This window comes from Aquarana catesbeiana, linkage group LG03 (genome assembly GCF_042186555.1).
Source record: "Aquarana catesbeiana isolate 2022-GZ linkage group LG03, ASM4218655v1, whole genome shotgun sequence".
NCBI classification, from domain to species: Eukaryota; Metazoa; Chordata; class Amphibia; order Anura; family Ranidae; genus Aquarana; species Aquarana catesbeiana.
Genome location: NC_133326.1, coordinates 609,186,953 through 609,205,128, shown reverse-complemented (window position 1 = coordinate 609,205,128; position 18,176 = coordinate 609,186,953). Strand labels below are relative to the sequence as shown.

The 18,176-nt window shown below is 44.7% G+C and overlaps 1 protein-coding gene across 2 annotated transcripts in view; it reads left to right on the top strand.

The window, feature by feature from the left end:
- LOC141133093 (zinc metalloproteinase-disintegrin-like VLAIP-B) overlaps nt 1–18,176 on the top strand; it is a 158,207-nt gene that overhangs the window by 73,227 nt on the left and 66,804 nt on the right. For both annotated transcript variants that reach the window (XR_012243010.1, XM_073622222.1), the window contains exon 14: nt 15,323–15,518. Coding sequence is in view for 1 of the 2 variants with exons in the window: in XM_073622222.1 (XP_073478323.1) it covers nt 15,323–15,518 (196 nt within the window). In the remaining variant the exon portion in view is untranslated. The remainder of the gene's footprint in view (nt 1–15,322; nt 15,519–18,176) is intronic.

Below are 18,176 nucleotides of genomic sequence, written 5' to 3'. Positions count from 1 at the left end.
GTCATCAGCATACAGCGGAAAGAGATATCAGCACGGCTTCCACATCCATAGACACTCCTCCTCTGCTGTTACTTCCAGTAATGTCTGGAAGCTGATATCTCCACTGTATGCTGATTTTATGCTGGCATTACATTTATAATATATATACATATATATATATATATATATATATATATATATATATATATATATAATATACATATATTTATGGGTGGAGCCCTATGTCCGATATGGACATGGATAACATTTGTAGTTAACATAAAACTTACCATCGGAAATAGACCTGGAAGTGTGGACTTACCATATGAAATGGACCTGAAAGTGTGCCTTGGTCTGCTGGTCGGTATGCCAGAATAAGGGGGCATACCCTAGTTTAAGAAATGATTATTCTGTAGAGAGAAATGAATGAAATTAATGAATGAAATGAATGCCTTGAAATGGGGATGGGAGGGTGGGTATCGGGCACAGGAAACCGACAAGCACCACAGGTGAGCGGGCTGCTTAAATACCCCCCGGGCTCCTCCCATAAATTCAGGCCACCATACTGGCCTTCCTACTTATGGGTGGAGCCCTATGTCCGATATGGACATGGATAACATTTGTAGTTAACATAAAACTTACCATCGGAAATAGACCTGGAAGTGTGGACTTACCATATGAAATGGACCTGAAAGTGTGCCTTGGTCTGATGGCCGGTATGCCAAAATAAGGGGGCAAAAACATTCAGGTAGGGGTGTGGTTTTATTAGTTCTGGCTTTATTTATTTGAGCAAGTTTGGTGAATGCTTGTGCCGTTTCCACCTAAGGAGTGGGGACGTACCGGACGAGGTAGGCAGAGTTTCACCTGCTAAGTCTCTTGATGACGTGGTCTTGGACCCATGCCGACATGCTGCCAAGGCTGCCCCAATACTAAAGAGTGACTGGAGTGCTGACTGGGGTCGAGGTGTAGGCAGCGTAGAAGAACCCCAGGTGTTTGATGAACTGGCAGGCACTCGAGGGTTGGCCGAAAGGTAATAGGGGACTAGAGTTTGAGTGTTCCGGTAGGAGTGACAGTAGGCGGTCGAGTATGGTTACTGGCCACCGGACGTTGTTTACTTAATGGAGATGGATGTGTATCCTGGAGCTTGATTGCTGGGTTTTGGACACTGCAGGGTGGAGGATGAAATGGTGTTGGCAGCGAGCCAACTACCCAGAACTTGGCCTGCGGGATTGCTGCGGGTGAACTCACTGGGCCGCCAGAACTCGTGATAGGCCAAGTAAATGGCTGCTTGTATGACCAAACTGGGGAGAAGGCCCAATAGCGTACTGGTTAATATAGTAGACATGTCCCAGAAGATGGCAGCCTGGAAACGAACATGCAGTGGACATTAAACTGGTGTTGCCAAGATAATTACACCAGCGTGCGCAGGAAGGACATCACAGAGCGATGCGGACCTGGCTTCATTAAGAGGCTCGCCTCGGACCGGATGTCGGTGGCAAAGCCACGGCCTGTCCTGTCCAGTTAAGACCCTGGAGTTAAGCGGTTGCCATGACCGGGTGTAACTTGAAGAGGGAGGAAGTCCGGGTAAACCCGGGGTTTTAGGAGTGTCTCTGGGGGCCATGTACTTGTAAACCGATGATGGCCAAAAATTGCCGCGATGCCTGTGGTGGCTGTGGCATCTGTCGCTACCTGGGGTGACAAGGGCGACGTAGGTGATAAGACCCTAGAGTTAAGGTATAATCATTGATACACCGATCCACGTAGTACAGGACCTTCCGACATTGATAGGTCCACATTCTTAGGAAAGACTGCAGCTACTTGTTAGTACACACCCGTGTATGGGTGAAGTCTTGGGGAACTAACCTGATACGGGTCAGTTTGTCAAGGGGGAGGCTGGCCTGCGTGGTATTCGTTAATTCGGAGGAGGTTATTGTAGACCTCGGTTCCGGATTATTGAGTTTTTTGAGACTACCAGCTGAAGGACATAATGGTATTACCAGCGAGTCAAGTTGTGTCTACGTAGTACCTGGCTGCCTGTGCCGGTAAAGTGAATTTGTTAGGCCGTAGAAAACCACAGAGGGCCAGGTCGATGGCTGCTTGTATGACTAGACTGGGGAATGTCTGAGGTTTTGACATGACCCTGAAGATGGCAGTTGTGATGGGCAAGCGTTTGCCGTTTAGCTATGGGCTGATGCTTCTGGACGCCACGTAGAAAGGATCCTACTGTATGAGCCGTAAACACGGATGACTCTCTGGGGTCCTGTGAGGGCAAGAAATGCTGGATGTTGGCTAGGTATAGCCTGATGATGTTATGAGGAGCCAGCTGTGTGTGGCAATACGATACCTGGTGCGGGGATGGAACCTGAACTCAACTGACCTAAGCGAGAAATGACACCGAAATTGATGAGTGGCTCGTATGAAATGCCACTGGAGACAAGTGGCCGATTAAGTGCCACAGAAGAATGATGTGTGACTGATTGTGTGCCACTGGAAATGTGTACTGATTGCAAGAAGTCATGCTAAGCTGCGAGCCCTGCAATGATTGCAAGAGTTGTGCTTAAATACGTGTTTGCAACAATTGCCAGGGAGTTTGTGTGAATGGTGATGTGTTTGCCGTGACTGCGGGAAGTCCGTATTACTGCATGTGCTTGCACGGGCTGCAAAGAGTTATACTTGGATGCGTGTCTGCAACGATTATAAAGTTGTGTTTGGATGCGTGCTTGCAATGATTGCAAGAAGTTATGCTTGGATGCATGCTTGCAACGTTTGCAAGAAGTTATGCTAAGATGCGTGTCTTGTAATGATTGTAAGATTTGTGCTTGAATGTGTGCTTGCAACGAATGCAAGGGGGTTTCTGTCGGTGGAGATGTGTTTGTAGTGACTGTGAAAAGTTCGTATTGCTGCATGTGCTTGCAAGACTGCAAGAGTTTAAGCTTGGATGCGTACTCGCAACGACTGCAAGAAGTTATGCTTGAATGCATGCCTGCAACGTTTGCAAGAAGTTTTATGATTGGATGCGTGTTTGAAATGATTGCAAGAATTTGTGCTTGGATGTGTGCTTGCAACGATTGCAAGACGTTCTGTTTGGATGCATACTTGCAACGATTGCAAGAAGTCATGATGGGATGTGTGCTTGCAACAATAGCAAGAAGTTATGTTTCGATGTGTGCTTGCAATGAAATGCAAGAAGTTGTGTTTGGATGCGTATTTGCGACGATTGCAAAAAGTTATACTTGGATGTGCTGTGACTATGAGGGGGTATAGTAGCGAGGCGAAGGTTTCAACGAATGAATCGGGACCATGACTGAGCTTCGAAGAAAGACGGGGTGTGGCTCCCCCCTTTTTTTTTTTTTTTTGACTGACCTAGAGGAAATGACAGATGAGAACCGGTGGAGGGTTTGACTACCTGGTTTGAAAGGTAAATTGTAACATGTTTAAGCGACAGGTGCATGGCATTAAATAAATGAGTGAACTGTTTGTGCCATGACAGAGGCACGAATCGGTGTGCCATGACTGCGCCAATGAGGCCGCGCCAACTGGGGCTTGCCAGGATGAATCGATGTCTGACAGATGCCCTGAACTTGAATCGGGGCGCGGCATGCGACAACGAAATAAATGAAATGCTTGCCTTAGAGAGAAATGAATGAAAAACGTTTCGCCATGACAGAGGCACGAATCGGTCGTGCCGCAGCTGCAACTGACAGCAACCCGGACTCTGGAGCATGTACTGAAATGAGGCAAAAGAAACGCTGGTGCATGCCGGAGTACATTGGTGCATCACGGATGCGACTGGATTTGAATTGGAGTGTGGTATGTAACCGTGAAATGTTTGCCCTGGCAAAGGCACGAATTGGTTATGCCGCAACTGATAGCTAACCAAGTTCTGATGCAGGTGTTGGCTGAGGCCCAAGCGTTTTATTTATACTACTTTATTTATATATGTATATATATATATATATATATATATATATATATATATATATATATATATATATATATTTTTTTTTTTTTTTTTTTTTTTTCGACTGCGACAAATGACGAGTCGGACTATGGAGTACGAATGAAATGAGGCCAAGACAACTGGGGCGCGCCGGGACGAATCGGTGCATCTCGGATGCTACGGGATTCGAATCGGGGCGCGGTGGTAGAGGCACGTGCCATGACAGAGGCACGAGTCGATCATGTTGCGATTGCGATTGCAACTGACAACGACCGGACTCCGGAGCATGTACTGAAATGTGGCCGAAAATACCTGGGGCACGCCGGGACGAATCGTTGCATCATGGATGCGACTGGATTCGAATCGAAGCGTGATTCGTGACAGTTGAAATGATTCCCATGACAGAGGCACGACTCGGTGAGCCGCAAACTACGACTGACAATGAACCGGACTCTGGAGCATGTCCAGAAATGGGGCCGGGCCCTGGGGCACGCCGTAACGAATCGGTGCATCAAAGATGCGACTGGATTCCAACCGGAGCGCGGTAAGTGCAGGTGTAACATTTGTTGCCATGACAGAGGCGCGAATCGATCATGCCGCTATAGCGACTGACTGCGAATCGGACTCTGGAGCATGTACTGAAATGTGGCAAATACCTGGGGCACGCCGAGACGAATCGGTGCATTTCCATGCGACTGAATTCGTATCGGAGCGTGGTACGTGGCAATGAAATGATAACCATGACAGAGGTACGAATCGATGAGTCGAAAGCGACTAAAAATGACGTGACTCTGGAGCATGTACTGAAATGAGGCCGTAACTACTGGGGCACACCGGAGCGAATCGGTGCATCTTTAGGTGCGACTGGATTCGAATCGGAGCGCGGTATGTGACTGAAATGAGAAATGATTCGAAATGGTTTGAAATGTTAGAAATGTATTTAGAAACGTTCAGAAATGAGAAATGATTGGTATCGAACTGACGTGATTCGATAAGATTTGCGAATCGCTATGGCTGTCTGCTGACACATGTTTAACAACTTAGACATGCCTGAAATGAAGCGACGCCTGCGTCGCGGTGGTTTCTCAGATAACGCGAAATGGTAACATAACGATAGTACGAGTGATATACATTGCGGTACGTTCGTGAAATTTGCGAGTGATTCGTAAGTTTGATATCACGGTTTAGTGACATGATATCTACAATGCGTAAAAACAAAAGTCCGACGGGACCCTACCTGCGACAGCCAAGCAAGACGCGTGGTACGAACGTACGAATCGGTAAACACGGGCTTCGGAACTCTCGAGCAGGGAAATTGCGAATGCGGGAACTTTGCACGATAAGAACTTGCGGACGCTGGTATACGAATAGTCGGCCTAGTGACGTATATCGCGCACAGGAAACCGACAAGCACCACAGGTGAGCGGGCTGCTTAAATACCCCCCGGGCTCCTCCCATAAATTCAGGCCACCATACTGGCCTTCCTACATATATATATATATATATATATATATATATATATATATATATATATATATATATATATATATATATATAGTCCCGCACATGTGATTTTATTGGCAGATAATTTGGTTTGCACACAGTGGAATGTGATATTCTTTACCTGTGGCAAAAGTTTGCTCTATTGCTATCATTACACAGAAGGAAATTATTAATTGTATTTATTTTGTATGGTTCAATATTTGCTCACAATTATTCACATATTTGGTGGTACCCTGTGCAATATTAGTAGGTTAATATAAGCGCAATTATCTATTTCTAATGTGGTGTCAGTCATTTTTTATTTTCAAATTTATTTTTTTTATCTTTTTTTTACAATTTTATTTTGATATCTTTATATATTTTTTATTTCAGCCCTGTTGGGGGCTTTGGTGACATGTCAGGGGTCTAAACCAAGACCCCTGACATCTCCCATTTGAGACAGAGAAACGGACAGGGGATATAGATTCCCCAGTCCTTTTCTCTGCATTAAAGATGAATGGAGGGAAGACAGAGGCTCTTCTCCATTCATAAACTGAGCATAGTAACACACAGGTTACTCTGCTCAGTTATCACAGGACACAGAGCGATCGGTAACAAATGCTCTGTGTCCCATTCAGAAAAGAAAGGGGCTGGTAATTGATATACCGGACCCTTTCTCCGCTCTCCATCCTGACAGAATACCCTGCCCCCCCCCGCAGTCCGCGGTAGAGGAAAGGATTGTAGAGGAGAGGGAAGCCAGCTGCAGGGAACGAGGGGGGGCGGAGGAGGAGGAAGACATCAGGGGATGTGGAAGACACGGAGGGGGACAGAGGAGTAAGCTTTTTTTTGCACATGCGCAGGAGTAACATGAGAGCGCTCTGCTTCTTCACAGAACGCGCTCTGTCACTACTGCACATGCACTTCAGTCTTCCCTGGCACAAGGCTCATCCTCACAATGCCGGTGTCTTGTCGAATACTGTCCCCCATCGGATAGTGTCTGCCCTGTACTGCGCAGGCGCAGTACGGAGGACAAATGAGACGCCGAAAGTCTCCGAAGTTCAACAGCTGATTGTCAGCTCTACACGGTGCCAGCGCACTTATTGTGCCCTGAGTCCAGGTTCATGCCCCACTATCCAAGTGGACATAGAGTAGGAATAAAAAGATGCCGAGCGCAGCGAGGCCGTGCCCGAAGCGTGGCGAGCGAAGCGAGCCCGCCAGGGGCTCTGTTACAAAGCGTTGACTATTAAGTGCCCAAGCGCCGTGTACAGCTGATGGTCAGCTGGTCAACTTCGGAGACTGTCTGCGTCTCCTTGTCCTCCGTACTGCGCAAGCGCTGTGCCTGCGCAGTATGGGGTGGACACTATCTGATAGGGGGACACTTCTCGTCAGAACACCGGCTGGCTAGGGTAGTGTAGCAGTGGGCGGAGGAGTCCTCTGATGTCATGACCGGGAATGAGAAACGCCCACCAATTTGGCGATATTGCGGGGCAAATTACAGCTGAGGGGGTGAGTAATAAAACAAAACGATAGAAGCAGGAGGCATGTATATCATTATGGATATTAACTATATTAATATCTTGCAAATGATGGTAGTGGGTTTACATCCACTTTAAGCTTTTGATAACCACAGTCTGGATGTGACTTTTGATCTTACAGAAATATACACCATAAAAAGTGTCAGGTGTAGCATCAGAGTTCCTAAGGTTTAATATCTGCATTTATTTAAAGTGTAACCAGTGTCAATGCGTTTTGGGGAGTCTCAAGAGCTCCCTTCTTGAGGGCTTTGAAAAGGATAAATAGAGCAGGACAACCTTGGATACTAGACAAGCGACTTGAACAGGCTAAACACACTTGCCATAGATTCTTATATAGGAGATCAACTCCCTGCCCATACTCCTTTCATTTCAGAAAAAGATTTTAAGTCCTGATGAAGGGGGTCCTTTACAACTCCCGATACGAGCTGGCTGTGTCTTATCTGAATAAAAGCTTGTAACTAATAAATAATTTCTGGATTGTATAAATAGATTATTACTCATTTTCCAATAAGCTCTATGTTTGAACACTGCAGGGAATAATTAAGAAAGGCAGGTTCCTGGCTACATTTATTATTGCATTGTAACATTAAAGCGGTTCTTCACTCAGTTCAGCAAAACGTAAAAGTCAGCAGCTACAAATATTGTAGCTGCTGACTTTTAATAAAAGGACACTTACTTGTCCAGGGATGATCCAGTGCCATCCTCACCCAAACTGGTTCCTCACTGGTCTTCAGGTCTCCGGTGCCGCCATGTCTACTATAGGGAGCCGTCTTCCCACTGCGCATGCATGCAATGTGCTACGCTTTGTGAATGGTCCTGCAGATCGTCTGAGATCTGTGATATGTCCCAGATGACTGTGGGCGGGGGGTAAACCTCTGCTAGGATTGCCAAGTGGGAGCAGGTATATGGGGAAGAGGGAAGGAGGAAGAGGAAACTTCCCTTTTTAGTTTTTTTTTTTTTTAAGTTTTGGATAAAGTGGTGATCAGTTAAAACCCATCAGGTTTTTACTGCTGCCCAGGGCCCCATTACAGAGATTTACCCTAACTTCCTGTCTTGCTGACAACATTTTACCACGTAGGAATAGAGGTGAATTCTTTAGCAGCCAGACAAACAGAAATAAAAATGCTTTTCTTTAGTAGAGTAGGCAGGGCTAGAACCCTTGCTCAGATTTTCATTTCGGTTTCTGTCCCTGTTGCAGATTTTTCCTCATTTCCTTTCTCATGAAACCAACAGAAAGGCTGGAGTTCTAGGGTTTTTCAGCTTCACATACACTTTAAGGAATCATTTTTAACTGGCAAATAAGTGTAAATAGGTAGCAAATAATTGTAAATAGATCCATATCACATTATATTATAGTATACAGTAGTCTGCATGACAGTGATATTTCTACTGGTATCTCTGTGGACTGTGATATCAACCATCACAATAAGATTATTAATATTGTGGTTTACATTTTGCCTGAGATTTGGATTTTTTGGTAGCGGTAGGTTCAGATGATGGGAAATTGTTCCAATAAGCCAAGTACCTGTAAAGAAGAAAGGGAATACCACACTTTTAAATGCTGCTATAGTAAAGAGAAATCCCCAGCTAAAGCTTTCTCTAAAACCAAAACCTCCTGGAATGTCAATCTCCTGGTCCAGTGCTGTCCTCACCGGTTACTCCTGCCAACCTTCACATCACTACTATTGCCTTACTGGTTCCCCCTGCCAACCTCCACATCACTACTTTACCTTCTTTGGTTCCTACAACCAACCTCCACATCACTACCATGCCTTCACCACTTCCTCTCACCAACCTTCACATCACTACTACTGTATGTCCTCACTGGTTCCTCTCATTAACCATAGCATTACTACTATGCGCTCACTGGTTCCTCCCACCAATCTCCTTTTCACTCCCATACCCCCAAGGATTCCTCTGTCAACTTCCATGTAACAAGGTATCTGGCCTCCTTCAGTCTAATGTGAACCTCCAGAGCCAAAGATAGCTGACATCCTTCTGTATGTAGTGGGTTGTGAGGCATAGTGGGTGCAAGGTGGAAGTTATTGGGCGCCAGACACTTCAGACTCATCCAAAGAGATGTTTATTTCTTTTACAAACTTTTATGGGGGAAAGAGGGTTAGGGCCAGGACACCCTTGAGCAGTTGCAAGTTCAATTAGCAGACTCCGAGACTTCAATAAGAGGACAGCCGTGCAGGGAAAGGCCACCTGCAGGTGCAGGAATGCTGTCTCCTATGGCAACAGTCTTTAACAGTTCCTAACACAAAGCGTAACAGTTCTTTCACCTTCACTACAACTTCTCCTTGTAGTTATCCAGCACTCTGAGCTCCCAGTCTCTCCCTAGACCCTCTGATTCACTGCCACTAAAACCCTTGAGCTCCTCCATTCTTCATGGTGGTATCTTTCTCAAGTGCCACCCCCGCCTCTCTGCTGGGTCCCTAGCTTAGAACTCGAGATACTTCTCAAGCTTCACCCCACTGGCCTGCTCGTTCCCTGGTTTGGCACACAAGGCTGTTCTGCAAACGTCACCTCCACTGGCTGGGTCCCTGACTTAATTACCGCCTGAAGTTTCCCGATTCTCCACCGTGCCTGTTCGATGATACTACTTCTCTGGTACTTGCTTCAGTTACTCACTGTGGTCCCTGATAATAAGTGTTGGTCCCTTAGTGGCCATTGGCAGGGGGCAGGCCTCCTATATATACCCATGGTCAGCCTGCTGTGGGAGGAGTTGTTGGGGCGATGAACTGAATGATGGAGTGTTAGACGTGTCGTGGTCGGAGGGAACCCCCTTTCTGGGGGGGTGTACCTCAGGCCGGGAGCTCGGAGGGAGCCTCTCATTACACGGCCATTGTGAGGTGTCCTGGAACAGGAGCAGGAAAAAGGACAGTTGGATGCACATCCAGGCAAGTCATTCAGGAGCGATCCATGCCAGGGTCGGTGAGTGAAAAGCACAGTGGAAAGATCTGGAAGAGACATGTCAGGAGTTGGATGTGGAGCCAGAGGGAGAGACTGTGAGGTTGTTGTGGAGTCAAGTCGCTGCAGCCAGGAGGGCTGGCAGGATTTGCATCGGACTTGCTGTGATCAGTAGTCCACCAAGTGTCATTTAGTACATGTATTCTTCTCATCTAAAATGGTTGCTACCTCAAAGGGGACTGAAAACCCCTGCCTGTAATGGGCTATCAGGAAAACGTTAGGACTTATTCAGAGTGCGGCCTAGCCATGTGCTAATGGTAACAGGAATCTAGAATCAAACAGTGAAGTGAAACAAGTGATCTCAAGTAGTGTGCTGGAGATGTGCAGAGGAAGAGACTGTCAGATCTAGACTCAACTACTTTTATTCTACTAAGAATTATTCATTATCTGGGCATCCCATGTCCCTTTTCCCCATCCAAGTTTAATCCCCTAATAAAAAATTGTCTGGGAAAGTGTGCCAAAATGGATGCCTGACCAGCAGGGTGAAAGGTGTGGATGCTAGAACACGCAGCGACCCCACGGGGGCACCGATACACTAAGATTAATCTCTACCAGAAGGACAGGAAGAAAAAAGTATGGAGATGGCTTGGAACAGCTCATGATCCAAAGCACACAACATCATCTGTAAAACATGGTGGAGGCAGTGTGATGGGATGGGCATGCATGGCTTCGAGTGGCACTGGGTCATTGATGTTTATTGATGATGTGACAGAAAACAGAAGCAGTTGGATGAATTCTGCAATGTTTAGAGATATACTATCAGCCAAACTTCAGCCAAATGCAGCAAAGTTGATTGGACGGTGCTTCACAGTACAGATGGACAATGATCCAAAACACACTGCAAAAGCAACCCAGGAGCTTTTGAAGGAAAAGAAGTCGAATATTCTGCAATGGAAGAGTCAATCGTCTGATCTCAACCCAATTGAGCATGCATTTCACTTGCTGAAGGCAAAACTAAAAAGCAGAAAGACCCGCAAACAAAGAACAACTGAAGACAGCTGCAGTTAGAGCCTGGCAAAGCATCAGAAAGGAGGAAACCCAGTGTTTGGTAATGTCCATGGGCTCCAGACTTCAGGCAGTCATTGCCAGTAAAGGATTATTAAAAATGAACATTTTATTTATGATTATATGTATTTGTCCAATTACATTTAAATAGGGGGACTGTGTATAAAATGGTTGCAGGTCCTAAAATTTGTACTTGATATTTATGTTCAACCCCTTAAATTAAAGCTGAAAGTCTGCACTTCAAATTCATGTTTTGTTTTAAATTTATTCTGGTGGCATATAGAGCCCAAAGTATGAAAATTGTGCCTGTATCCAAATATATATGGACCTAACTGTATTGCAAACAAATTACAGTGTCCATAGATTGCATCTTCTAATATCCTTGTGGTATATGTGAAGTCAAAAATAAATACTGGTGGCAAAACGCTCGTGACCTCCACCTTCCCCAGTGGGCACACTCTCACTTTCTTAAAGCTGAACTATACTCACCTTGAATCCAGTGATACGCTTTTCCTGGAACTCACTGCCGGGTCTCGACCGTCCGCTGCCCTGGCTGAGGTGACGTCACTCCCGCGCATGTGCAGTAGTTCCGTCAGATTAGGCATTGCCGAATTTGTGCAGTGAGCTGTGCTTGCACAGCTTGCTGTACAGGGGTGGACAAGCAGGTAAGTAGCTTTAATGCAGAAAAGACATAGCATGTCTCTTCTGCATTAAAAATATTGCCAGTCCTCCCCTTTTTTATTGTGGAGCCTAAAGTTCAACTTTAAATCAACCTTTGTATCAAAAGGTCACACTGAGCATTTCCCCTTTAAAGTCAAAGACAGGGCTAACTCCATAGCAAAAATTAAGTTCATTTGATGCAGAGATCTCTCAGCATGATGATGAACTCAAAAAAGATAAAAGGAAACCATAGTTCTCTCCATAACATCCAACAACTTTATCATAAAAATAAAAGTTACACTCACGTTTTTAAAAACCATCAGGCCACCCTCTGAACTCTTTCATTTCATCCAGATTTCCAACTTTCTTCACAAACTGTGGAAAGCACAACCAAGATCCCCAAATCACAACCTATGAACAGTGGTGTAGTCAAGCCAATGAGCAGAGGGGGGAATCACAGTGATCTTCAAGGCACTGTTTTCCACTTGCTCTAAGACATCCTATATGTTGGCCTGGGAAGAGGACCTTTCTCAACAATGGGAATTGGAGACCTGGAAAACTATTTTTTTTAAGTCATGCAAGGGTGTTCTTAACACTAGCCTCGCAGAAGCAAGTATAAAATTATTATCCAGATGGTACTTGGTTTCATCTAGACTGGCTAAACTCTACCCGGCATCATCCCCTCTTTGTTTTAGGGGCTGTAACCTCAGGGGTGATATGTTACACGTATGGTGGGGATGCCCCAGAATAAGGAGTTTTTGGAACAAAATCTTCTCCTTGATCCGTAAGGTCACAAATGTTCCAACACAGACATCTCCTCATATTGCCCTTCTCAGCTTTCCGGTGCAGGCTGCCTCCAAGAGTACGCAACGCGTTATTTTCTTCATCCTTTTAGGAGCCAAATTCACCCTAGCCAAAGCTTGGAAAAAGCAAACTGTCTCGGTTTTATTAGCCAAAAGAAAAATTTCTTGGATCATAGCTCAAGAGAAGATAGCAGGTATACTCTTGGACCGCACTGAGAAATTTGAAAAAATCTGGGAACCTTGGTCAACCTTCATAAATGTTCCCCTACACCCCTGACCTCAATCAGATTACACACTCCCCCTTACCTGGGAGTGCTCTCCCCTAGACAGTCCTTCTCCTCTTCATCTTCTTCGGCTCTCTTTCTTTTCTCTCCTCCTCTTCTCACCTTTCTTTCAATGACAGGCACCGGCCTTCACCTTTGCAGCCTTAGCTAACATTAATGTTTGGTTGCTGTTCAGAAGCTGGCACTCCATTTCCAACCATGTCCTTTTTTGTTTTTTTCTTTTAGTTTGAATTATATGTCACGTTATTACCTTTGGGTTTATTTTCCTTATTACTTATTTGCTGAACAATAGCTAGGTATTTTTCTGTTGTTCGATTTGGGAGGGGGGAGTCATCCTGACCACAGTTTGATCCCATTAGGGATGGGCAGTCTGATCTCCCGGGCCTCCTGGTCCAACATTCTCCTTATGGTCAGAAGTTCAGCTATACTCTGTATTCCTAGGCTAATATTTAGGCCCCTTTCACACTGGGGCGGTAGGGGGCGTCGGCGGTAAAACAGCGCTATTTTTAGCTCTGTTTTACCGCGGTATTCGGCCGCTAGCGGTGCGGTTTTAACCCCCCGCTGGCAGCCGAAAAAGGGTTAAAACCCCTCGTATAGTGCGGCTATAGCCGCGGTATTACCGTGGTATAGCCGCGCTGTCCCATTGATTTCAATGGGCAGGAGCGGTTTAGGAGCGGTGAATACACCGCTCCTTCACCGCTCCAAAGATGCGGCTTGCAGGAGATTTTTTCTTCTCCTGCCAGCGCACCGCTTCAGTGTGAAAGCCCTCGGGCTTTCACACTGAACAAACAGCGGAGGCTGTTTAGGGGCGGTTTGCAGGCGCTATTTTTAGCGCAATAACGCCTGCAAACCGCCCCAGTGTGAAAGGGGAGTTTGTGACAATTGATTCAAGTTTATGTCATGTACTCATACAGTGTGCCTCACACCTATTGTTTTAATGGCCATGTTGGCCGATGCAGGACAAATGGTCCTATTCATGCTTTTGTACGCTGTTTTCTACAAGTAATAAAAATATTGAAATATAAAAACCATCAGGCTTATCTAATGATTACAGGAAAAACATCTCTGAAGGGCTGGTGCAGTACAAAATCTCAGCGCTCAAAGAGACACAGTGTGAGAAAGAGCGAGAACACATGCTAAGTTTTATATTGCTATCTGGTGCCATTACAGAGGTTTCTCTGCATCTCCTGTTCTCCTGACAGCTTTTTTTTAATTAGTAGAGGAAGATTAGAATCCCTGTCAGATTTTTATTTTTTTCACATTTGTTCCTGTTGCAGATTTTCCCTCACTTCTTGTCTGGTGAAACCATTGTCAGCAGGATGAGAAGTGAAGAAAATCTTTTCATGGACCATAGGATAGCAGTAAAATAGAGACCGTAATCTGGAAAGATGTTTTGGATTAACATACACTTTAAACCAACCTTTCACAAAATTTTTACCCTAGAAAAACCCCCAAAATAATTTTCAGGCACCGGGAAACCCATGCTTAAACCAAATCATTGAGGATCAGTGGTTAAAATACCCCTTTCATTTGTGGCCAATGAGAAGAATAAAACCCTTACAGCGGTGGGCACAATGCCACCCTTACAAATAGCCAAAACAATCTCTGTAGTCAGGCTGCTGACTCTGCCATGTAGATTTGGCCCTTGAATTATGCAGGCACCATTGGATAGAAGGTAAATAAGCCACAGTTTAAGGGACCCCTAGCAACCTCTTGAGGAACACTAGTTGAGAATGACTACTTTGAAAAACGAATACCAAGTGATGTGGACTATGTACTTTTCTCTTTGCCCTATTAATAAGCCCTTCAGTATTATGCCCCATACACACGGTCGGACATTGATCGGACATTCCGACAACAAAATCCTAGGATTTTTTCCGATGGATGTTGGCTCAAACTTGTCTTGCATACATACAGTCACACAAAGTTGTCGGAAAATCCGATCGTTCTGAACGTGGTGACGTAAAACACGTACGTCGGGACTATAAACGGGGCAGTAGCCAATAGCTTTCATCTCTTTGTTTATTCTGAGCATGTGTGGCACTTTGTGTGTCGGATTTGTGTACACACGATCGGAAATTCCGACAACGGATTTTGTTGTCGGAAAATTTTATAGCCTGCTCTCAAACTTCGTGTGTCGGAAAATCCGATGGAAAATGTGTGATGGAGCCTACACACGGTCGGAATTTCTGACAACAAGGTCCTATCACACATTTACCGTCGGAAAATCCGACCGTGTGTACAGGGCATTAGAAGTATACACGGGATAGTGAGATTTCAGACAATTGTTGGGACACAGATCTGCTGGGAATCCCATAAATGAATCACACTTCTACCTTGTGGAACAAGCGGGGGGTATATGAGGGTGAATGTGGATTCACACTCATTTCTTCCAGATCTCATATGCCATTAATGTTATGGAAAGTGTAATTTCCCTTTAACATATGGTAATTTCGTTACCTAGATGTTATACTGTACATTTTTTGTTGGTGAAGCCAACCTTCATATGTGGCAGTGTGCTTTTGCACTGTTACCTGTTCATTAGTTCACTGGACAATGGAGTCTCTGCTGTATAGTTCTGTGCTCCTAGAAATACAGTATGACCTGCAGACATGACCTGAGACTCAATCATTTCATTTATATAATGGTGTCTCCCTACAGCTAAAGACTGCAGGATCCGTGTGTAGACCAGCTAAACATGAATGTGACTTGTCAGATATGTGTGATGGAAAATCTCCTATGTGTCCCTCTGACCGCTTCCAGGCCAATGGAGTACCCTGTTTGAAAGGAGAAGGTTACTGCTACAATGGAAAATGCCCCACTCTCAATGGTCAATGTAAGAGATACTGGGGGCCAGGTAACAAACATTTCTAATCATTTTAAACATTATCTATAAAGTATCTTTCTTTTATAATAACAGGTGATTGTGAATACACTATCAGTACAAGCTCACATTGAAAAATACACAATAAAAAATATTATTTTCTGCTTCCTTCCTAACTTTGAAATGAGAAGAAAGGGCAAATGTAAACTCTAGACAGGCAGATAAAAATGCTCTAAAACTGCATATATTAATAAGATCTGTAATTCTGTTCAGCCATACTTAAAATTCACCCCCCTTATGCCAGACAACATAGCTAGATCCCTGACCTCACTTTTATTTTACTGCGCTGAAGGCAGTACAGTTTGGTCAAGAACCTACTGTGGTCTGTGACTGGATAGTGAATAAGCAGTAGCACACTGAGGAGGACATTACTCTCTTCATCAAGATCTTTATATTTGGTTTGAGATCACTATGCAGTAAATGTCAGTCCACTGCCCCAAATACTTACCTTTCTCCAGGAAAAGGGTTCTCTGGTGGTCAGTGAGTTGCTGTGCCATTGCCACTTCTGCCTCTGCTGTGGCTGGGTTCTATGTGAGACAGAGACACTGAGAGGTTTCTAAGCTCTAATCAATGACTTACAGAGTACATCCACGTATATGTAGTCAAGAGGTGAAATGTCAGTGAGGCCAGAGGCATAACTAGAACCTTCAGGGCCCCAGTGCAAGAAACCATAAAGGGCCCCACTGATCGCCAGGGCCCTTTCCATCGGTCATGGGGCCATTCCATCGATCCTGGTGCCCTTTCCTCTGGTCCCGGGCCATTCCCTCCGAACCTGGGGCCCTTCCCCCTGAGCCCAGGGCCCTTCCCAACTGATACCGGGGCCCTTTACTTTCGTTGTGTGGCCCCTTATAAGTCCTGATTTACACTAAACATGACAGGTCAAAATGCATTAATTTTAATGGGTGCTGTGTTAATCAATGCAACTCAAGTTACAGAAACAAAAAAGGTTCCTGCATTACCTTTTTGCAACTTTGGTGTAATTTGAGTGCTATAGACTGCAATGTAAAATAACAAAAGTCGTAAGCAAGCCTTAAGGAAATCGCAAGAAAGTCACAAATAAATTGCACACAAGTTGCAAGCAAGTCGCACAACTTTGGTGTTGCAGCAGTGTGAAGCGAGCTTTAAGGTCCTTCAGCGGGCACCCCCCCTTGGTGGCCAAATGCCATTGCCCAGTTACAAGTGCAACCTTTGCGACCCAGGTAGTTCCTCCAAGTGAGGCTATTTTTAATGACAAAAGCAAGGGGGGCTGGCAGACCTAAAGGCTTTCAGGTAGCATTAAAGCTAAGCTACAGGCAAACAGCTAAAAAAATATTTGTATATCTTTCCATCCAGTCCAGAAATGTGCACAGCTCTCACCAGCAGCACAGCTCTGTCTAGCAGGGATAGGAACCTGATCTTCCATTTCTGCACTTTCACTTCCATGTCTTCTCCCCTTGCTTCCCTGTGACTGAACAGTAAAAGGAGAAGCAGCAGGCTAATGAGCTCATCCCTTTGTTCTCTTCTGTGCAAAATAAGGCAAAGTGCACCTATCTTTTTTGCTGCCCTTTAGTTGCAAACCTTAGCCTCCCTCCCCAGATTCATACTTACCTTACCAACATGTTTGCAGCCTGCAGGGTTGTGTATATTCCTGTCCAGTCCTCAGTGCACTGGCTACACCTGCACAGTGGTTTTCCATGGAATTCTTTACGACCATCTTACTGCCCTTGGAGATGATTCCATAGAACGCAATGGGAATCCACTGAGCAGGTATGACCAGCAAACTGAGGATTGGCAGAGAAATGTAAACAAACCCTATGGGCACAATTTCAAAGTAATAAAAAATGGGGTGTGTGGCGCTACCCTAATAACTATCAAAGTAAGGATAGACAGAAAATGTTGATGGGAACAATCTCCCTAATGTGCAAAAAGGTGATGTGCCCCCTTACCTAATTGATAGTGCTATATAAATTATATAAATCAATATGGATATCCCAGACTTATCCATACAACAGATATATGATTACAAAAAAATCCATATATATGTGTATAAAAATAAAAAGTTATCAAAAATAAATATATAGAAAATGTAAAATTAGCCGTGATGTCCATATAAACTGAATCAGATATTATATATAAAGGTGCTGTGAAGTCCAAAACTCAATGTGAAAAGTTCCAAAAAAAACCCCTGAAAAATATAATAAATTAAAAATTAAAAATAAAATATATAAATTAAAAAATATTCAAAGTGATCAAAGTCTATCGGAACATTCTTGGTGACTCTTGTGCTCAGCAATCCAGGTGAATTGTATGCTCCTGCTTTTGGGTCCCCACTCACCAGCTCCTGTTACCCCTGCAGGGGTGATAGGCATGTATGATTATCCGTGAGTAATGTCAGCAATCCGTCCGTGGGCCGTCAAGCCTCTGCAGCTCACTCCACCAGCTTAAATCATCCAAATCGATCCTCCAGTGACCGTATCAAAGTGTTATGAACAACAGATTCCCAAGGTATGGTCCTTATGGGAGAAATAAAGCTCCCATGGTGTAGTATTCAAAAATAATTTATTAATTAAAAACAAAGTATTCCCTGCGCTCCAGGCTCCCTACTTCCTTGCTGGAAATTACGTGAGTGCGTGGCCACGACTTACGCATTTG